Source organism: Oncorhynchus mykiss, chromosome 13, assembly GCF_057628025.1.
Source record: "Oncorhynchus mykiss isolate SJ-2025 chromosome 13, ASM5762802v1, whole genome shotgun sequence".
In the NCBI taxonomy this organism is placed as follows: Eukaryota; Metazoa; Chordata; class Actinopteri; order Salmoniformes; family Salmonidae; genus Oncorhynchus; species Oncorhynchus mykiss.
The window spans coordinates 30,326,665-30,350,195 of NC_143034.1; the positions used below are offsets into that span (position 1 = coordinate 30,326,665).

A 23,531-nucleotide genomic window follows, 5' to 3' on the forward strand; every position below is an offset into this window, starting at 1 on the left:
TGTACAGGTCCTGGATGGCAGGGTGTACTGTACGGGGCCATACTCACCACCCTCTGTAGTGCCTTGTGATCGGGTGCCTTGCAGTTGCCGTACCAAGCGGTGATGCAGCCAGTCAAGCTGCTCTCAGTGGTGCAGCTGGTGATCTTTTGAGTATATTATCAGCCTCCTAGGCGGAAGAGGTGCCGTCATGCCACACTTCACAACTGTGTGGGTGTGTGGGGACCATGTTAATTCCTTAGTGATGTGGACACCGCGGAACGTGAAGCTCCCGACCTGCTCCACTACAGCCCGTCGATGTGGATGGGGGCGTGCTCGCCCCTCCATTTCCTGTAGTCCACGATCAGCTCTGTTGTCTTGCTGATGTTAATCATGTTCCAGAGGGGAGATGTGTTGTGGAGGCTAGGAGATAAGAGCTCGGCATTAGGGGCTGTTATGGTTGTGAGTGACAGCTCCATCACAGTGAGATGTTGTAAACACTGGAGGCGACAGCGGGATGCGTAAAGGCGTTATCACGCCGCTGTGAGAAATGCAAAACATGACAGCTAATATTGGCGGTGCCTGCGATTGTTGGCAGCTGAGGTGTGTGTGTGTATGTGTGTGTGTGTGTGTGTGTGTGTGTGTGTGTGTGTGTGTGTGTGTGTGTGTGTGTGTGTGTGCATGTTTGTGTGTGAGAGAGACAGAGATAGATGGAGGGCGTGTGTTTGTGCTCGCTCAATTCTCAACAATTGTCCTCTCTCCATCTGAGAGAAAAGCTTCACAGGAGCTCAGTGACAGTCTCTGCTGGCAAACGCTCCAACTGGGGCCTTGAAACACATCTCACACTCAAGTCAACCTGTCTAACTGCTCCGCGAGGCTCAGAGAGACACATCTTTCCTTCTATTCACAGGTCTGTTGTTCTTTTGAATTTCTTTTCACGTTGGAATCAGCTGTCAGGGCTGGCTTTGGTTGTCTACACACCCTCCAGGGTGGTAAAAGATTCAATGGGAATTAACAGACAATAGACAATAGACAAACAGACAGACAGACAGACAGACAGGATGAGTCATCAACCTCTCCCTATTGCACTAGGGCTTACCCTCTTCTCTAGTTTTTTCCCCCATTCGCTCCACTAAAATTCAACATCGTTGACTGTCCATCCTGTGACATGACTCTGACAGTGTGTATAATGAGGGACGAGTTTCTATGAAATGAGGGGTGGAGAGGGAAACAGAGAGAGAGATGTGAAAGAAATGAACAGAGAGGTATGAAGGATGGAGAGTGAAGAGACAGCAGAGAGGTGATTGAGTGCGAGATATGGAGGTGGAAGGACACTGAAGGCAAGAGAGAGAGGAGAGAGGCGCAAATCTTCCTCCAACTTGAATGTAGTGCATTAAAGATGAAATGGGAAATGAGGGCAGGGAGAGAGAGAAGTCACAGCTCCAGTAGTAGTTGTCTGGATCATGTCCTCTCTCTCCCCGTGCTGCCCTGAGGGGCACCCATGTCATATCCTGTCCTCCTTCAGCTTCCTGAAATAGCACTGAAGAGTACTGGGTGAAGCCTTCCAGCAGTGTACTACCGTATGAATGAGCACTGCTTGCTAGTCTCCCGGAGACTAAGCCTACATGCAGTGAATATATCAGGTGCTAACATCTTAGCATACTGTATGTCGCGCGCCAACATCTTAGCATACTGTACGTCATGCGCTAACATCTTAGCATATTGTGTATCAGGTGCTAACATCTTAGCATACTGCGTATCAGGGGCTAACATCTTAGCATACTGCGTATCAGGGGCTAACATCTTAGCATACTGTACGTCATGCGCTAACATCTTAGCATACTGTACGTCATGCGCTAACATCTTAGCATATTGTGTATCAGGTGCTAACATCTTAGCATACTGCTTATCAGGGGCTAACATCTTAGCATACTGTGCAGCAGGCGATAACAATTATCATGCTTTATGTCTGCCAGTCCCTAGCATTGCAGCATTAGCATCCTCCTATCTCCTACTGTATATGAGCATTGCTTGGATAGTTTCCTGCCAACGCACTATGCATACTGTATATCAGGCACTAACATCTTAGAGCTAGCATCTTAGTATCTACTACTGTCTATGAGAGCTGCTTGGATGTTTCCCAGTGACTAGGCCCAGGTCCGGTCCTGGCCCGGTCCTGGCTGTTCTACCGACCCTAGACGAGACCCCAAAAATTGCCACCCTCCTCCCCCGCAAAACTAAAATAGTGTAGTTTAGACTGTCAATGGCAATGGAATTTTATGAATGTCCATCCATGTGTTAGTCACAGTGGGAAATGCAGAAGTATTATATATTTTTTAGCTATGATACAGCTTGTTAAAAATGTATGAATACAAACTTGAAATCACTGATTATCATGACAATTTAGCCCAGGCAGGGTGAGACTCCCCAACATCAGTTCTGAGTAGCCACATGTCCCACTCACATCAAAGAAAATGGTTGATTTTTTGGGGGGGCTATTTGGCTATTTTGATAGGAGAAACGTCCATGATGTGGCCTAAGAAGTGATCTTTCTACTGCAGGCTATAGGCTACATGATTTATGCTAGATCATTTTGGTGGAGCGCTGCAGCGGTGCGTCTCTCCAACGGCACTCTGGAGAGGCGCGCTGGGAATGGACAAGATAAATGTTTTGCGCCCCCTGCCTTTGACAAAATGAGCACTGCTTATCACGGGGGTCGGCACCAGAGCTCACCCAAATGGCCCATAGAGAAATTGTCATTGTTTATGGGCAGATTTATGTGAGGTGTTGTGGGCTGTGCGTCTTGGTCAGTTTAGCATGACCTAGCGTTAGCCGTAGGATTCCCTGTATCTACTTTAATTGGGAGAGTTCGGCAAAACAGAGAGCGGTTGCAGAGGCTAAATGAGAGGGTTGCGTTTGACACTGCCACTCACTGAGTGGGCACATTCTAACCCCTGAAACGTAGAGCCTCCTTTGTTTGGGAGCCGGCTACGCCGCTTTTAAGATAGCGGGGCCTGGTTCAAACGCTAGTTTTCATTATTATTATTTTCTCCTTTTTCCCCGTGTCAAATAAATGAATTCCTCTCGCCTCTGAGTGATCATTACTGTCACTTTCAAAGAAAGGCAGGGAGCATTCTTCCAGCTGCGAGGGCCCGCGGTGAACAAACTTCGACACCGACAGCATAGTGAAAGAAAAAAAGATAAGAAAGGGGAAAAAAGTCCTAATGAATACCTCAGCAGTGCTAGCAGATGTAGCCGTTTCCCTCACAATTAGCATTCAGTCTCACTCCGGGCAATTGATTCATGCATTCATCTCCGAGGGAAAGGGGGGGAGGGAAAGAAGAGAGGGAAGAAGAGGAGAGGGAGGGAACAACTCATCTAGGAGGAGAAGCGATGAGCTAGCAACCTATGGACAAAGCCGATGCGAGTCGTGCAGTTGACAAGGTAATTGAGGCGGCTGATAGTGTTGCAGTCACCTTGCTGGTACGGAACGAATATAAGGTACTGTATGGAAACTCCTCATTAAGAACGAGAACGGGAACAGATGTCACAATTGTCCACCGAACCGGTGAGTAACAGGGCGGCAGGGTAGCCTAGTGGTTAGAGCGTTGGACTAGTAACCGGAAGGTTGCAAGTTCAAACCCCCGAGCTGTCGTTCTGCCCCTGAACAGGCAGTTAACCCACTGTTCCTAGGCCGTCATTGAAAATAAGAATTTGTTCTTAACTGACTTGCCTGGTTAAATAAAGGTCAAATAAAAAAATAAAAAACAGCTCACAGGATGCAGAGTACGGAAGACATTGAAGCTATCCCCATGATCTATGTTACATGGTGCAATCAGACACATGACTATGTAGCCTGTGGATTTGCACACTACAAACATAACACACATAACATTACAAATGCCTCCAGAGTCTCGATCCAATCTACTTTCTTACAATTCACCTCCACTCTACCGTACACTAAACTGGCCTGAAGCAAAGCAGGAAGTGCTCCTGACGCTGCTCTAACCTCGTCATTGTACTTCCTGTGGAGGCTATGGCTCGACACACGGGGGGGTGGTAAGGCGATCGCACTGATAAACAACATGTATGAAACATGTAGAGAGCACGGAGGGCGAGGGGCAGACCTTGTCAAGACAAGAGGGTGGCTTTCAAATGTGTACTAACTACCATAGCTCCTGATAGTAGGCTGGCGCTTCCATACATGTCCTTATCACGACTGTGTTCTCAAATGGCAGAGCACCGCTTTCGTGGCCTTCCAACGGTCTCTCTTTGTGCAGCAAATGGTTACTGCTAACGGACTACAGCATCCTTCCTCACAGTCTCACAGTCTTCAGATGTTCAAGCAGCCCCTTTTCACTCCTCCACTGACAACGACCTCCTATTGGTCAGCTACACAATATGTCTCATCCCCTCGTCCCACGTGACAGGTCAATTGCTCTGAGCCCTGTCATAACAATGATACGGCGCGCTATCATTACAATGCTACTGAGCAATGAGATTCCACAGTGTGCTGTTCTCAGCCGACTCTTTAGTTAAACGGCTCTTGTTATGGCTGGTACTGGGACCCGCTCCATCTCCTTAGCCACACAGGGAGCTATTACATTAATCTGCCGAGACAGCGTCTGCCTCCCAGACGGCACCCTATTCCCTGTGTAGTCCACTACTTTTGACCAGAGTCACATATGCCCTGGACAAAATTAGTGCACTAATTAGGGAATAAGGGTGCAATTTGGGGTGCAAATGGGAAGTCGGGGAGGAGGGTTGTAGCTCTTTGTCCCACTAGGGAGACAATACACACTGAGTGAGCTAGCTCTTAGACAAATATAGCACTGAAAAGTGAAACATTGCGGTTGGGGGCATAAGAGACTGTCGCCTTGTTATCACTGTAAACTGCAGGGCAGAAATGGGCTCGATAGGGAACTGCCTTTGATCCAGTCGTCACCAAACAGTATCTTACTTAAATTCATGTTAAATTCCTTTCTTCCTCCTCCTTTCTCTCTGCCATTTGCATCTAATTACTCCCTTTCCTTTGTGCAGTCTCCATCCTCTCTTTTCTGGTTCTTGTAGAAACGTATTTTAAATACAGATCTCTTAATTATACCTTCTACTTCCTCTCAATGTATCCCTCTAACAGTAATTCCTCCACGCTCTATCCCTCATCCATTCTCTATCCCTCATCCGTTCTCTATCCCTCCTCCGTTCTCTATCCCTCATCCGTTCTCTATCCCTCATCCGTTCTCTATCCCTCATCCGTTCTCTATCCCTCCTCCGTTCTCTATCCCTCATCCATTCTCTATCCCTCATCCACGCTCTATCCCTCATCCACGCTCTATCCCTCATCCATTCTCTATCCCTCATCCGCTCTCTATCCCTCCTCCGTTCTCTATCCCTCCTCCGTTCTCTATCCCTCATCCGTTCTCTATCCCTCCTCCGTTCTCTATCCCTCCTCCGTTCTCTATTCCTCATCCATTCTCTATTCCTCATCCATTCTCTATCCCTCATCCATTCTCTATCCCTCATTCATTCTCTATCCCTCATCCGCGCTCCATCCCTCATCCGCACTCTATCCCTCATCCGCTCTCTATCCCTCATCCGCTCTCTATCCCTCATCCGCTCTCTATCCCTCATCCGCTCTCTATCCCTCATCCGTTCTCTATCCCTCATCCGTTCTCTATCCCTCATCCGTTCTCTATCCCTCATCCGTTCTCTATCCCTCATCCGTTCTCTATCCCTCATCCGTTCTCTATCCCTCCTCCGTTCTCTATCCCTCCTCCGTTCTCTATCCCTCATCCGTTCTCTATCCCTCCTCCGTTCTCTCGTTTCCTCATTCACTTGATTATTTTCTCTGTCTGTAACATGCAGGGCTGGTTGACTCAGTGTGTCTGTAACACGCAGGGCTGGTTGACTCAGTGTGTCTGTGACACGCAGGGCTGGTTGACTCAGTCTGTCTGTAACACGCAGGGCTGGTTGAATCAGTCTGTCTGTGACACGCAGGGCTGGTTGACTCAGTGTGTCTGTGACACACAGGGCTGGTTGACTCTGTGTGTCTGTAACACGCAGGGCTGGTTGACTCAGTGTGTCTGTAACACGCAGGGCTGGTTGACTCAGTGTGTCTGTAACACGCAGGGTTGGTTGACTCAGTGTGTTTAACACGTAGGGCTGGTTGACTCAGTGTGTCTAACACGTAGGGCTGGTTGACTCAGTGTGTCTAACACGTAGGGCTGGTTGACTCAGTGTGTCTGTGACACACAGGGCTGGTTGACTCTGTGTGTCTGTAACACGCAGGGCTGGTTGACTCAGTGTGTCTGTAACACGCAGGGCTGGTTGACTCAGTGTGTCTGTAACACGCAGGGCTGGTTGACTCAGTGTGTCTAACACGTAGGGCTGGTTGACTCAGTGTGTCTAACACGTAGGGCTGGTTGACTCAGTGTGTCTAACACGTAGGGCTGGTTGACTCAGTGTGTCTAACACGTAGGGCTGGTTGACTCAGTGTGTCTAACACGTAGGGCTGGTTGACTCAGTGTGTCTAACATGTAGGGCTGGTTGACTCAGTGTGTCTGTAACACGCAGGGCTGGTTGACTCAGTGTGTCTGTAACACGCAGGGCTGGTTGACTCAATGTGTCTGTGACACACAGGGCTGGTTGACTCTGTGTGTCTAACACACAGGGCTGGTTGACTCAGTCTGTCTGTAACACGCAGGGCTGGTTGACTCAGTGTGTCTGTGACACACAGGGCTGGTTGACTGTGTGTCTGTAACACGCAGGGCTGGTTGACTCAGTGTGTCTGTGACACGCAGGGCTGGTTGACTCAGTGTGTCTGTAACACGCAGGGCTGGTTGACTCAGTGTGTCTGTGACACACAGGGCTGGTTGACTCAGTGTGTCTAACACGTAGGGCTGGTTGACTCAGTGTGTCTGTAACACGCAGGGCTGGTTGACTCAGTGTGTCTGTGACACGCAGGGCTGGTTGACTCAGTGTGTCTGTGACACGCAGGGCTGGTTGACTCAGTGTGTCTGTAACACGCAGGACTGGTTGACTCAGTGTGTCTGTAACACGCAGGGCTGGTTGACTCAGTGTGTCTGTAACACGCAGGGCTGGAGAGAGAGCGGAGAGAGCGGATTCCAGCAGAGCCCAGTGAGGCAAGGCCCACAGTGAAGGCTGACAATCCATGGAAGCGAGAGGAGAAGAGGAGACCCGGTCGCTGTAACAAGGGAATAGGACTTCTACTAACACCCCCACATGGAGAACATCTGACATCATTGTCGCTAGCTCTGGTAACAAAGCTGTCCTAAACACAAGTAATCCACCTGTCGTTTGAGTGGGTAAATGTCTGTGTACAACAATGGACGATCAACATCTATGAGGATATACCCAAGGTTTCTCTATGTACTTATTGTGTAGCTTATTTTGGACTGAGCACACTTCCATCCTCAGCTGTGGTGTCGAGAGAATAGCGCCTTGTTACCGCTCTTCCTGAGGGGATTCAAGGTGACAGACTAATGCTAGTCACACTTTGTAATGGTGTATTTGTAGAATGATTTGGAAGCTCCGATGTTTTGGACGAGCATTATGCTGTCACCTTGAATCCCCTCAGGAAGAGCGGTAACAAGGCGCTATTCTCTCGACACCAGAGCTGAGGATGGAAGTGTACTCAGTCAAAATAAACTGTTGAGGTCCTTCGAAAAAAATAACATTACAGAGACCACTGACACAAAGTGTGTGTGAGCGCATGTGTGTGTGTGTGTGTGTCTTAGCTAGACCCGTGGTTCTGCAGGTGGTGCTCCCCGGCAGAATGAAAGGGCCCCTTGTTTCCAGGGCTGACTTAGAGAGAGCAGATGGAACCAGCTCTCCATCTCTCTCTTCTCAATCTTGTCCCACATTGCTGCTGTCGCCCCATTCATTTTCTGCCAATTCATCTGACACACGCACACACAGAGACAGGGTTTTCCCACGCACGCACACACACACACAAACTCCTGTGGTAAACTTCTAGGTTGGACCCTCGGCAGCTCTTAATGAGCTCAGTCCAGATGTCTCCCCAGGCAACAGTGCATGAGTGGTTAATTAATCAAGTGTGCTCACACACACACACACACACACACACACACACAACACACCTCAACCCTACAACATGCTCTATCAGAGTTAGAAGGGCTTTACATCAGATTATCCTCCCTTATGAGTTGTTCATCCTCGGCTAAAGGACCTAAATCGCCTCTTATTTTTTTACTCAGGCAGTGGCAGGGACAGCTGCTCACCAGAGAGGACCCATCTCTGACTTCACAGTTCACACCTCGTAGAGTAGGAGACAGGGGGGGATTAGACACAGCTCTTTCCCGTCCCGTCATTGGCCTGCGGCCTCAGTCGAGGTCATGTGACGCCTGCAGTCGGCCAATGTAATAATGAGATTTCTGTGGTGAGATATTAAGCGGCAGTAAGCAGCCATCAGAGACTCAGCCCCTCACAACAGCCTTCAGAAGACTCTTACCAGACCCCCGATGAGTCGCCAGGGTTACTGTACATACAGCAAGTGTTGATGGAGTCAAACCAGACAGAGCAAGTCTGCCTTCGATGCTGCTGCAGTGTGCATGCAGACCAATGCTCCCTTAGAAGCGATGCAGTATACTGCACTGCACTCATACGGGGATATGTCTCTTTTTTGTGCAGTGCCACAGGGTAATGGTGTATCTGTGTGACCTACTGTAACACCACACCCATAGCTCCCTCTGACTAGACAACCCCCAATAGACAAACCCCCACAGCTCTACTTAGATAGGGCCAGCGACCCACAGGCACTCACACACACAAATAGTGTATTTTCTCTACCTTCTGTCCGGATGGTGAAGGGGGAGTCCCCAAGCCTCTTGGCTGAGAACTGGCCCCCCAGGGAGGTCATTAGAAAACACAGGCTGAAGAAGCCGATCCCCACCACGAATATCCTGGATGGAGGGATGGGAGGGAAGAGAAGAGAGGGGGAGAGGAGAGAGAGAAGGCATGGATGAGAAGAGGAAGGAGAAGGAGCGACAGTGGGGGAGAATTGATGAAAGAGTGCGGGAGGGAGGAAAGTGAAAGATTTGTTGATGAGAGAAGTATGAAGAGAAAGGACGAAGGGAGGAAGAGGAGAAAGGAACCGTCATAAAACAGATCAAGTACAGCAGCACAGTCAAGAACATGCATTAGGAAACACAGGCAATTAGACCGGCCCAGCCGAGGAAATTAAAGTCAAAATGTCAGGGGCCATTTTAGCTCCCGTCTCCATCCCCCTGCTAACTCGCACCCCATCCAGGCATCCTCAGGTTCTCCAATTAGGGACAAGCAGATTTTTCCAAAATGCCTATAATAGATGTATTGTGTCACGCACACCAGAGATAAAGAGGAGGCTTCCTCCTTCATTCCCCACGGGGCTAAACGACTGCTGCTGGCTAATTCTATAACGGTCTCTGACAGTGAGGAGAGGAGAGGAGAGGAGAGGAGAGGAGATGAGTATACTTTACCCACGCTTCATTCTACCTTGACATCCTTGTATGTAGGGTACGCAACAGTAGATAAACAACCGTCTCTACCCAGCACTACTTTTAAAATGTGCATGTTTACACAGCAAGATACAGTACGCTTCTATACCTACGTATTCTCAGAGCAAGTGCATTGGACCGGTACACTATGTACAGTAGCAACTTATGCAATGCTAACCACATATGCCTTTGTTACTGTGCCAGCAGTGGAAAGCTAGGACCCACAACAGATATAAATGACTGAATAATTCAAACTGTAGCTTGACTCTGAAGCCGAGCGAGTGGAGTTCGCTGGCATGCTGGATTCTGTGAAAGTTTTGACACTCCGTGAACAGTAAACAGCATTGTCATACGAGTTCAGATTTAACATACTGGGATAATTGCAAGTTATTGAACTATGCTGCCAAGAGTGATAAGGAACAGCCGGTTAGATAGAACAGTGACTGGCGTTAGCGATAGGGACGGTGCTCATAGTAATCTCATAAGGACAGAGCACGGTGGTTCGGCAGGCAACCAAGGAGACTCTATATCCCAACACCGAGACAATACAATGGGTCTGTAGTCGTTACTAGTGGCAGTAGCGGATGCTTCATTCATTTTACTGTAGGAGGTGAGTTGACAGCACGTTCACCAACATGAGTTGAGTTGCAGACGATAACCTCTGTAACATGACATAAAACACGTTTTACAAACACGCATTTGTATGGATTGATTTTAGAGTTAGTCATCGGAATGCTCAGCCCTTTGGGTGACAACACCAAGAAAAGATATCCCTTTTGAAAACAAGCGAGTTGTGTAATAGTCTGAGATGTATCTACAGAGATAGGATAGTGTATGTGTTGGCCTGGCTTCTGCGATATTCTTCAGTCATTTTGACCAGAGGGTCCCTAAACTGTGGGGCGAGAGTGGTCGGCTGGGGGGGGACAACGACGACGACGACGGACGACTCAGTCCGGCTTTCAACTTACTCTTGAAAGTTGGAATTGTTGAATTTTGCAGAAGGTGCAATTTTGAAATTGGGTATTGCGTCATCCGTTTTCCTCTTGTCATGTCAGTCATCGCATACCTGAGAGAGCTATTTATAACTTGTCAGAATTGTCCAGATCAGCTAACGTTTTTTTAAGCTGGGTTTTTTTAGCCCATAGACTTTTTTGCAATGTTCGAGTCACTCAAATATCACATGACTACACATTAGACGGCAAGATATACAGAATTGTAAAAAAAGTAGCTATATTTTCTCAGCTTTAAAACCTGCAAAATGTTCTCTCCGCCAACAAGAGGGTTATGAACAGTTTGTGTCATGTAAAGTGCAGGTGCACTTTACGGGGGGGGGGGGGGGGGGGGCCTGAGCGAAAGCCCTGATTTAGACAAGAGAGCATAATGACAGGAGAGGAACCTGAGGTAGGGAAAGCATAAAAATATCAGCCTATCTAGAAGTAACAGCATGGAGACATTCATTAGAGACGTAGCTATGTTTTTTTCCTACCAGGAAACTGGAACATTTTTTAAATATTACGTCCATCTGCTCCAGCATACTGTGCAGTACGTCTGGATGATTCAATCTCTGTCTGGGGGAGCACAGAGCCGAATCCTGTAACGGATTTGAATCCTATAACATATTTTTATCTGGCGAGGGGGTGGGGGGGGGGGGGGGGGGGGGGTGGAGGAAGGTTTGATTACAGCAGGGTGTATCTTGGATTATCGTCATGTAGTCCTAACTGGGATTGGGATTATTTACCTGGGCTATGACCATCTGCTCACAAAGCTAGTTGATAAAGTCAGAGGCTTGAGGGGTGCGTCCTAGTACTGTTGAATGGATTCCTTTTCCGTTCCCTTTCCTTTGGGCCACTGACCACAGGTAGGTGCAGTAGTTAACAGTGGAGGCTGCTGAGGGGCGAATGGCTCATAATAATGGCAGGAGCGGAGCAAATGGAACGGCAGCAGACACTCGGAAACCATGGAAACCATGTGCTTGATCTATCTGATACCAAATTCATTTTGTTCAGCTCAGTGAGTAAACTAAGGGACACAAGGGGACAAGGACAGCCATGTGAGACTATGTGGACCCTGTCCAACTCAGAGGGAACAGGAGCTGATTAAACAGCTTAAAAGCAAAAGGGCTGAAGTCAACTTCTCTTTCTAATCCCTCATTTCCCAAACTTCTCCCTCTGACCTTCGGGCTTCTTCGGGCTCTATAATCCTGAACAAGGTCATACGGAGTGTGTGTGTGTGTGTTTGTGCGTGTAACGTGTGTCTTCGTGTATGTGTGTGTGCGTGTGTGCGTGCGCGTGTGTGTGTGTGTATGCATTTACGGATGCTTTGCATGGGCGTGCGTACGTGTCCCTAATGCTTTCTGCACAGAGATGCGGTGTTCTTTTCAATTATGCGTGCTTCGGGAGTGCATGTGCGCCAAAGCGCCGTGCCCCGGGTCCAGTCTCAGGGCGATCGTTTCCACCTTTCCTCCCTTATCGTCTATCCCTATTTCAAAGCCCCTCCATGAGGGTGATAGAGGACCTGAGAGTGATAGAGGGGTGATAATAAATGAGGATTAGACACAGGGCCTGCCTAACTCTCTAATTAAAACGCTTAAAGTAAATGCTTGGGTCGGGTAATTGGATCAGACCCACAGATCCGCTATCTCCTAATTGGCTTGTCCCACGTACCGGCGCTTATCAGATCTCGCTACCCATGTTGATTGAAGTGAACCCGCGGGGCGGCTGGGTTGTTCGGTGCTCAGTGGAATGTTTTCCAATAATTCGGTAGGCTGTTTTTTTCTGCAGTCTTCACTCTTTTACGCTCATTGATACTGAAGTGAATGGGACAATTAGGATTGCCCTCTGTATAATGATTTTCTAATGACTTGTTTTGAATGTAGGCTAGTTCACACAGGCAGACCAATTCTGATCTTTTTTCCCACTAATTGGTCTTTTGAGGGTAGTTGACCTTTTCCCTGTTTTACATTCGCTCTTCTGCTCGGATTTTCCCTAGAAACAAATGGCTTTACTTACTTTTGATATTACACGACTAAAGTTTAGAGACCAAACCGTGTGAAGGTATGGTGTGGCTATTATTAAGCTTTAGCTCCTGCAGGCCTACGATATGAAGGCATGGCGCCCCGGCGCTCCAACTGACTCCGACAGTTGAACTTGAGGTGAGGAAGACTATGTGAGGAAGACTACCAGAGTTAATCCTATAATCAAACAACATAATGCCTATCTCTATACAAAATATTCGGGTCGGAAATTGAAAAATGACCCTAAAGTTTTCATATTTCAAATTACCCTAAAAGTTTTCGCATATCAAAACACAAGGAAAAGTGTTTTTGTCATTTGTTATCCTCTACAGGATCGGTGTCCCGTTCTCGGGAAGATTGAGCTAACGTAGGCTAATGTGATTAGCATGAGGTTGTAAGAAACAAAAAAAAAATCCCAGGACATAAACATATCTGATATGGGCAGAAAGCTTCAATTCTTGTTCATCTAACTGCATGGTCCAGTGTATAGTTGTTGTTACAGTGAAATAATACCATATCAGTTTGTTTGAGAAGAGTGCACAATTATGAACTTGAAAATGCATGAATAAACTAATTAGGCACATTTGGGCAGTCTTGATACAACATTTTGAATAGATATGCAACAGTACATTGGATCAGTCTAAAACTTTGCACATGCACTTCTGCCATCTAGTGCCCAAAGTCTAAATTGCGCCTGAGCTAGAATAATTCATTATGGCCTTTTCTCTTGCATTTCAAAGATGATGGTACAACAAACAAAAAAACGCATGTTTTTTTCTATGTATTATCTTTTACCAGATCTAATGTGTTATATTCTCCTACATCAATTTAACATTTCCACAAACTACAAAGTGTTTCCTTTCAAACGGTATCAATAATATGCATATCCTTGCTTCAGGTCCTGAGCTACAGGCAGTTACATTTGGGTATGTCGTTTTAGGCGTAATTTTTTTTTTAAAGGGGCCACTCCTTAAGGCCCCCAAATGTGTCTCATTTGGCCAACATCCCTCATTTATTGATGCTGCTGGCTGCGCCAGGTTGGATCTGAATGCATATGGATGTCCATAAAAGGTCTCTAATGTCTCTAATGGTAAATTAAAATCTTCCGTCATGTTTTCCGGGGCCAAGATTTGAGAATATTCACATGAAAATCTGATGCCAATTGGATGGACACCTAGCTATAGACACCCTAAAGACTCTGTCAAGTGCGCTAGTCCACCAGCAGCCCCACACATCTAAAGAATAAGCTACCAGCCAAACAAGCTTGCAAGAATTGTACTGAATTAAACTCCCCCTCATGCTCATCTGGAGGTTTAGCATTATTTTGTCTCTATCTCTGTGATGTGTCTGTATCTATGTAATGTGTCTGTATCTGTGTAATTGTCTATGTATTTATGAAGAAAAAAAAATAGGGACCACAATGGAAATAAGTCCACGACTTTACCTTGCGAACTTTAGACCGTCCCCTCGCCCATACCCGGACGCGAACCAGGGACCCTCTGCACACATCAACAACAGTCCAATTGTTGAATGGAAAGAGAAATCTGCTACAAAACAATAATAAGTTGAATGACATTTGGAGATTGTCAAGCCAAGCCTTCTATACTGGGTAAGCCTACAAGGTAGGGAGGGATGTATTTTCTGTTTGTTGATATTGACATTGTTTATTTAGTGTGGTGTTGAAGTGACAATGAAGTGCCGAAGTCAGGATACGCTTTGTTTATTGGCTGTGTGGTGCATTGGCACAAAAACCTGTTGGTGGAAAATGAGTTGCATATATTTTATATCATTATAAATGTTGAACATATGATTGCCCTCTAGCTGATCATTGTCTGCAGCCGGCTCTGACTGTAGTCTAATGAGACAGGCAGGGAGAGTGAGCTTGTCTGTGGTGGTCGGCAAACCCTCAACCTTCTGGCCAGTAGCCCTGCGTGGCATTGACTGTGCCACAAAAGCATGCTGAATTGGCAAAGTCGATATCCACGTTTATAAACACGGGGTCACTATAGTTATTGTTATTTGTGGTCATAAACATACATTTTGAGTTCATTCTATGGGGGGGGGGGGGGGCTGTTGTTCATTTTACTTACAGTACAAGGGGAGGGTCATGTGAGGATCATTTGTAACTTTGGGGAGGGGGGCGCATTTTTTTTTGTGACACCTTGATTTGGAACAGCCCCTCCCCCCCCCAGTAAATATCGATCTATCCCTAACATCGAATCTTTTCACATCAGATCTTTCTCAGAGCTGATCTGATTGGTCAAAAGACCAATTTAGTGAAAAAAATAACAGAATTGGGCTGCCTTATCCAAATGCAGCCTGATTGAACCTCAAATCTGCCCCCTCTGAATTTGAACCAGAGAAAATTATAGGGGCTTATAAAAATATATACTTTTTTTTTTACAGAATGTAGAATTTATATAAATGTTAACCCCTTGGGGGACAGTCTGAGACAATGGAGAAAATGGAGGCACTACAGGGACCGTGACATATTGACTTGTTTTTCCAATGGTTAACGTGTATAAAATCCCCATTCATATCTACAGGGCTTTCAGAAAGTATTCACACCCCTTGACTTGATCCACATTTTGTTGTGTTACAGCCTGAATTCAACATGGATTAAATATACTTTTCACTCATCTACACACAATAGTCCATAATGACAAAGTGAAAACATAATTTTTGCAAATTAAATTCAGAAATGGCTGATTTACATAAGTATTCACATCCCTCTGTAAATACTTTGTAGAAGCACCTTTGGCAGCGATTACAGCTGTGAGTCTTTCTGGGTAAGTCTCTAAGAGCTTTCCACACCTGGATTGTGCAACATTTGCCCATTATTCTTTTTAAAATTCTTCAAGCTCTGTTAAATTGGTTGTTGATCATTTCTAGATAACACTTTTCAAGTTTTGCCATATATTTTCAAGTAGATGTAAGTCTAAACTGTAACTCGGCCACTAAATCTAAACTGTAACATTCACGGTCTTCTTTTTAACCAGTTCCGTATAGATTTAGCCTTGTGTTTTAGGTCATTGTCCTGCTGAAAGGTGAATTCATCTCCCAATGCCTGGTGGAAAGCAGACTGAACTAGGTTTTCCTCTAGGATTTGACCCGTGCTTAGCTCCGTTTCTTTTTTATCCTGAGAAACTCCCCGGTCCTTAACCACTACAAGCATACCCATAACATTATACAGCCACCACTAAGCTTGGAAATATGGAGAGTGGTACTCATTAATGTGTTGTATTGGATTTGCCCCAAACACAACACTTAGTTTTCAGGAAATAAAGTTAATTGCTTTGCCAAATGTTTGCAGTGTTACTTCAGTGCCGTGTTGTAAACAGGATGCATTCTTTTCACTCTGTTAATTAGGTTAGTATTGTGGAGTAGCTACAATGATGTTGATACATCCAAATGTTTTTCCTATTACAGCCATTCAACTCTGTAACTGTTTTAAAGTCACCATTGGCCTCATAGTGAAATCCTTGAATGGTTTATTTCCTTTCTACGGCAACTGAGTTATGAAAGACGCTTGTATCTTTGTGGTGACTAGGTGTATCAAAAAACATTACTCAACTTTGACATTATGGGGTATTGTGTGTAGGCCCTGGTCAAAAGTAATCCACTATATAGCGAATAGGGTGCCATGCTAATGAAGCTTGGGGGATAAGCAGCTCATCACCGCTTGTTAGCTCGCTGGGTTGATAATGCGCTTTACTTATTTACTGTTGACATACGGATCCAGCTGTGAACACGGGAATGTAATCTCTAACTTAATCTCGTTTCTCTGTTAGAGGAGCGGAAGAGAACAGCTGGTGTTGTCGGGAGACTCCGTCGCAGATTACCAAACGCACTCACGCGTATGCAGGATGGTGGATGAAAACACCCATGCAGGCACACGTACTGCTGCCAGTTTATCCGTTTATTGCAATATAATGATGGTCAGGGATTAGGTGTAGCCTATAGACATGCTGGTCATTCAATACATTAATTATCGTCATTGATTAGGTCAAATTACAAATAACCTGTACATGAAATAACAATTATAGGCTGTGCTTTTAAAAATAAATGTGCTATTCCATTCTATTCATTTGTAACACACGTGCCGGGTGTTTATAAATGAATACCAAAGCCTAGAGTGGAAATATTAAGCCACACGTTCTTTGTCTCTTACCTGAACGGTTTGAACGTCACAAGCCATCTTCTAATCATTATTTTACCGTCGATGTTGCCTGTAATCATTTCCCAAAACACTCAACCAAACAAGCGACCCCCGACATCGTTAACCTCGCAACCTGGGACTCGACTGGGTGCTGAAACTGCTGCATGCCGCTTGCGTCTTTGGGCTTCAACGTGCGACAGACCACTGTTAATACTCCGAGAAAATAGTCAAATGTAAGACTGTATCCATGAGTTTTCGTTTAATTGAATCCACGAACATTCGCTTGAACCAGAGTTGTGACTTTTTGAAATTTGAGCGAAATCTGTTCTTATCCTAATATTTAGATTTCATTATGTCACTTTGCAAATTAGATAAATTATCTCCATTTAATCGTTGCAGGTTGTCCAGATAACTGGAACGATACAGTATTGTCCCGTTTGTCGCGTATTAGAGTAGCATTCCTCAAAGCAGATGTGGAAGAAAATATAGACCGAATCAGTTGATTTCCAATGCAACTTGGTCTCAAAAATCCCTGTCCCCAATATGTACTGTGGACTCTCGGAGAACGAAGTCTATTGGGTGCCTTTCTTCTCTGAAGAAAGCAACGAACTAATAATGCGCGTTAGAGCTTTTGTCCTCTCGTATGCTTTGGGGGCTCTACTCAATCTCCTTTTGCCATGAGTGTTTTGGGGTGTCTGGCGCGGGAGGGATGAGAAATTGCAGTGCGTTTGTTAGTTAGGCTGCTACCTTGCGCACGCATTTCGTTATAGCGCCATCTACGGTCTTTGTTCAAGCCACATTTTGCCACCAGTGACATTTATATTAATTAAAGTTTTGCTGAAATAGATAATCCTTGTGCAAAAATAGACAATTTAGTTACCATGCCTTGCATTATCATTAGTCAATTTATAATATTGCATATTGTAAAAACGATATATCCGGTAGCTATTTAAAACAACTATTTTTGTAAGCTACTCATATTCCAATGTATCTTTGTTATAAACTCAACAAAAAAGAAACGTCCTCTCATTCTCCACTGCGTTTATTTTCAGCAAACTTAACATGTGTAAATATTTGTATGAACATAAGATTCAACAACTGAGACATAAACTGAACAAGTTCCACAGACATGATACTAACATAAATGGAATAATGTGTCAAAATCAAAAGTAACAGTCAGTATCTGGTGTGGTCACCAGCTGCATTAAGTACTGCAGTGCATCTCCTCCTCATGGACTGCAACAGATTTGCCAGTTCTTGCTGTGAGATGTTTCCCCACATGGCAGAAAACTGACATTCCTGTCTTGCAGGAAATCACACACAAAATGAGCAGTATGGCTGGTGGCATTGTCATGCTGGAGGGTCATGTCAGAATGAGCCTGCAGGAAGGGTACCACATGAGGGAGGAGGTTGTCTTCCCTGTAAAGCATAGCATTGAGATTGCCTGCAATGACAACAAGCGCAGTCCGATGATGCTGCGACACACCGCCCTAGACCATATAACGGACCCTCCACCTCCAAATCGATCCCGCTCCAGAGTACAGGCCTCGGTGTAATGCTCATTCCTCCAACAATAAACGCGAATCCGACCATCCTTCCTTGTGAGACAAAACCGCAGCTCGTCAGTGAAGAGCACTTTTTGCCAGTGTGTCCTGGTGTAACTCGGGCAGTTGTTGTTGTTGTCATCCTGTACCCGTCCCGCAGGTGTGATGTTCGGATGTACCGATCCTGTGCAGCTGTTGTTACACGCGGTCTGCCACTGCAAGGACGATCAGCTGTCCGTCCCGTCTCCCTGTAGCGCTGTCTAAGGCGTCTCACAGTACGAACATTGCAATTCATTGCCATGGCCACATCTGCAGTCCTCATGCCTCCTTGCAGCATGCCTAAGGCACATTCACGCAGATGAGCAGGGACCCTGAGCATCTTTCCTTAGGTGTTTTTTTGAGTCAGTAGAAAGGCCTCTTTAGTGTACTAAGTTTTCATAACTGTGACCTTAATTGCCTACCTTCTGTAAGCTGTTAGTGTCTTAACGATCGTCCACAGGTGCATGTTCATTAATTGTTTATGGTTCATTGAACAAGCTTCTGAAACAGTGTTTAAACCCTTTACAATCAAGATCTGTGAAGTAATTTGGATTTTTACGAATTATCTTTGAAAGACAGGGTCCTGAAAAACGGACGTTTCTTTTTTTGCTGAGTTCAGCTGTCGGTGTCTATTTCAGGACCAAGGACAGCAACCAAACTCTACATCGATTGGGATGCAACAGTGACACCCAGCGGTCACTTGTTGAACGGTGAACATGGATTCGCTTCATAATAACGACATTCCCTTATACTATACTGCAATGTTGCTTCATTAGTCATTGTTTATATCTGCATCCAGAACAGACTGAGTTGTCCTCTATCAAGGCAAGAAGTTAGTGGTTTGATTAACTATAAACCTGCAAACTGAAACTGAATTTGTGGCATTTCATCTAGGGAAGATAAAGTAAGACATTGAGCTGCTCAAATCGCTGAATGTGAAACTATCATCAGAATTGAATCTGACACACAATAAGCTATAAGACTACTCTGCACATTACCCGTGGGCCCGGAATGGGCCGAGGTATCAAAAAAGAACCAAAAAGGAGAGAAAATCATATTCAGACACATCACAAGTCCCATCACACTTTCCAGCTCTCTGAATCACTGGTGCGGTGGAGCAAAAATCAGCACAGAGCGAGTCAGTGTGAGAGCAGATCTGTAGGGGCCCAAATGGAGATGACAGAAAATAGAAATCTCCAGCCCAGTCGTGCATGAGAGAGAGACACTGATGTGTCATTTTGACTGACAGGCAGCGCATTGGCCCTCCAAATGAAGGGACAGTATCACTGGCTCAGGGACTCTCTGTCTTGGTCGGTTCTCAGTCTGTTGTGAAGAAAACACTATTGTGAATTCCTGTGCGTTTCAGTAGAAGCTGTAAAAATCATAATAAACAGGTTTCCCTAATTCACAAGATCTCTACCGAAATGCACAGGAAGGGAATTCACTTTCCATATTAGGCGGCAGGCTCCTGTGGCTGAGCATGTGTTGCTTCCAGCCTGTCAGAAATGGATAACAAAACATAATTATATTCTATTCTTTCCATGTCCCCTGCATATTCTTGTGGATGCTTGCGCGCGAGCGCACACACACACACACACACACACACACACACACACACACACACACACACACACACACACACACACACCAACGAGAAAAGAGATCAACGCAGTCTAAAGATCATTCTGTCACAGACATACACTCATTTGCTCTGCAGTGGCACGGGGCTCCACTCCTCACAGTGGGCACAAATAACCCTTTAACACCATTGGCGGTTTACTGAGGCACGTAGTGTTATGGCTAAACTTGCTCCATGTACAGCTCTGCACCATAGTGGATCCAGCCCAATGTTCAGTACCTGCTGTCAGCATCACTTGTGGTTTATGGATGTTGCAGTGATCCAACTACAGCCAATGTCCCATTCATACTCAACGCACAATGGAATCCCTCCTTATGGCCGCAGACTGTGGATAAAGCCCTGGTCTTTGTCCGAGTGTTATACATGAGGGATGCATGACATTGTGAAATCAGCGTAACTGGTGTCCTCCGTATTCCATACCAACGGACTGTAACAGCAGGTAGACAGACAGGAGGGGGTATGGCGCCAGCGTCTGTAACAGAGAGAAAGAAGCCATTTAATTTCTCAAGCTTAAAAAAAAAATGTGATCTGATTTCTGATGACACAATTCGTCTGTGTTCTATTACCAAGGGTAACAAAGCCTATGAAATAATGTTAGTCTGGTGGAGGATGGTAAATCACTAACGTGCAGTTGGCTAGATTGTAGGCTTCTGGACACGGCTGATAACAGAACCATGTGTTGGAAAGGAGAAGCTGTTTGCGTGGTGAAAAAAGGAGAGTGAATTGATTTGTGTCAAAGGCTTCCTCGCTTCTCGTTAGGTTTATATTTGAATAGAGAGCAAGAACACAGGCCATGCAGAACGTCATTTTAAATCCGTTGTTTTGCCAGCCAACGAGGACAGTTGAGGTGAGGTCAATGCTGTTGGCTGGGGATACTTCCTCTGTTTTGAGTAATACACTATGATCACATACTCTACTGCCCATCAGAATAAAGGTAGGACCCAGATGCAGACCGTATCAAAGTAGCAATGTTTTATTACAGCAACAGGGGAAAAGGTACAGGACGGCAGGCAGGCTCAGGGTCAGGCAGAGGTCGGTCATCCAGAGACGGGGCAAAGGTACAGGACGGCAGGCAGGCACAGGCAGAGTGGTCAGGCGGGCGGGCTCGGGGTCAAGACAGGCATGGGTCAGAACCAGGAGTTACGAGAAAAGAGAGACTGGGGAAAAGCAGGCGCTGAACACAAAGAACACTGGTTGACTTGACAAACAAGACGAACTGGCAACAAACAAACAGAGAACACCGGTATAAATACACAGGAGATAATGGGGAAGATGGGCGACACCTGGAGGGGGTGGAGACAATCCCAAAGGCAGGTGAAACAGATCAGGGTGTGACACTGCCAATGCTACCGATCTAATTGAATTCACAATGGCGCCTTAAGGAACACTACAGGTAGGAATGTACTGTCACTACTGAAAGGCTTTTGCCATGGTATGTTAACCCTGTAAATAGAAAACCATACAGGAGAGGGGAATTATGAGAAACAGAATAGCATTTGTAGACAGAGTACACACATGATCCATATGGCCATGTTTGGCTTGGGAGCTAGCTAGTTGACAAACGGAGCACTTCAAGTAGCTTTGATTCTGGGCTCAATGCCAAGCCAAACCTAGCCCAACTCAGCCCAAGTGTAGGACTCCTCAGCCAAAAGAGTAAACCAATACGATTCAGGCTGCATCTCGATCGCCTTCTACTTGTGTCCTTCACATTTACTGACGCTAATCTGAACAGAGGATGAAAGCAATGTGGATCCTATCAGGTGAGTACTGTCACCTGTCCAGTCCTTTGTGATGGAGTAAAGGTCAGACAGGAAGAGCGACAAGTAAAGCCTATTTAAACGATCAGTTTCACTTTCCTCGCCCTCCTCTTCTCCTTGGCTAATTGGGTGTCCGAGAGTCGAGATAAACAAACCAAAAACAATTCATTAAAGGCTGAGCTGTAACTGAAAAAAAGAAGCTAATGAATAATCGTTCATCATTCTGTCTGTGTCCCAAATGGCATCCTATTCCGTATACGTTGCACTATTTTGACCTGGACCCATAGGGCTCTGGTCAGCAGTAGTGCACTAAAGAGTGAATAGGGTGCTATTTGGGACAGACCCTCTGTTCTTTCCTAACTGACCGTTCTATCGTTTCTCATTGCAACAGCTTTTTAATCCAATTAGCAATCCCTTTCTTTGGACTAATGGATGTAAAAATATTTTAAAAAGAGGGGGGAGAGATGCAGACAAATGGAGGGATGAAGGGAATCGATGGAGGAGTGGAGAAGAGAGATCAGACGTAACAATGACGGACATTGACCCATCTGTAATGAATGAGGGAAATCAGTGGGAGGAGCACATTTTTTATTTACATTTTTGGTTTGATTTTATTGCGTGTTTGTGTGTATTTGTACATAAACATTCAAGAGGCGTTGTAACGGTTTTCCTTAGGTGAAGTAGAGGCGGACCAAAATGCAGCGTGGTTGTTATTCATTGTACTTTAATAAAGAAACTGTACACGAATAAACTAACAAAACAACAAACGTGTGAAAACCTAAAACAGTCCTATCTGGTGCAAAACACAGAGACAGGAACAATCACCCACAAACACACAGTGAAACCCAGGCTACCTAAATATGGTTCCCAATCAGAGACAATGACTAACACCTGCCTCTGATTGAGAACCATATCAGGCCAGACATAGAAATAGACAAACAAGACATCCAACATAGAATGCCCACTCAGATCACACCCTGACCAACCAAAACATAGAAACATACAAAGCAAACTATGGTCAGGGTGTGACAGGCGTTCTCAATCTCAGGTGTAATAAACATGCAAATACTTCCCTCTCATCTCAATCTGACACGTTTACACAAAGGAATAGCCTACTGCTACAATGGCACGCATACACACCACACACACGTTGGTCCCAGCATAGTAGAGTTCAGTTCTCTCAGTGGCTGAGCAGTAGTATGTTTTATGAGTGACAGTCACACACGGGCGTCCTGTTGTCTCTCCGTGCTTAGTGTGACAAAGATGGCAGCTGGAAAGCCAGGGGATGACACCTCTACGTCTCCTCTGACATTAACCAACCAACCAATCTCTTCCGTAATTCAGATTTCCCCACGCAGGTTGAGGGTTGGAATAATAGAAAAAGGCCGGGATATGACACTGAGGTAGGCCTGTTTCAACACCTCCTGCTGGGAGTGTGTCCAAATAGTGTGATGATTGCCCAGCTCTCTAGCTACAGCACACACCCCCTGGAAACTCTTCTCACACACACACACACACCCCCTGGAAACTCTTCACACACACACACACACTAAATCTTTCTCAGGTACTGGCATCTGCTCTGCCCTCACACACCTGATAACAGATGTGTTTTACATAGCGCTTTTCATTACAACCAGAATCTCAAAGATTCTTATTACATGTGGTGCAGGAAGTCTTTTAACAGGTTAAGTTCAACTTAGTGCAGCGCGGTAACATTGGGCACTCTGTAACTGCTGTTTATTTTCCTGTAGTCCAAAACCAGAACAAGGTTCATCACGACACAGGAATTTGAATGAATCTCAACGTCTTAGCGCAGATACTGGAAAAGATGATTGACATTCCACTAAACTGTAGCTCTGAGAACGAACAGGGTGAGTCTTTAAAAGTGA

General features: G+C 45.5%; 1 protein-coding gene across 1 annotated transcript in view; it reads right to left on the bottom strand.

The window, feature by feature from the left end:
• LOC110485942 (alpha-1,6-mannosylglycoprotein 6-beta-N-acetylglucosaminyltransferase B) overlaps positions 1 to 17,423 on the bottom strand; it is a 170,811-nt gene extending 153,388 nt beyond the window's left edge. Inside the window, exons 1-2 of the mRNA XM_036940613.2 lie at positions 16,676 to 17,423; positions 8,806 to 8,918 (exon numbers count right to left, since the gene is read on the bottom strand). Of these exons, the coding sequence (XP_036796508.2) occupies positions 8,806 to 8,918; positions 16,676 to 16,743 (181 nt within the window). The 5' untranslated portion in view covers positions 16,744 to 17,423. The remainder of the gene's footprint in view (positions 1 to 8,805; positions 8,919 to 16,675) is intronic.
• Positions 17,424 to 23,531: the final 6,108 nt, after the last annotated feature.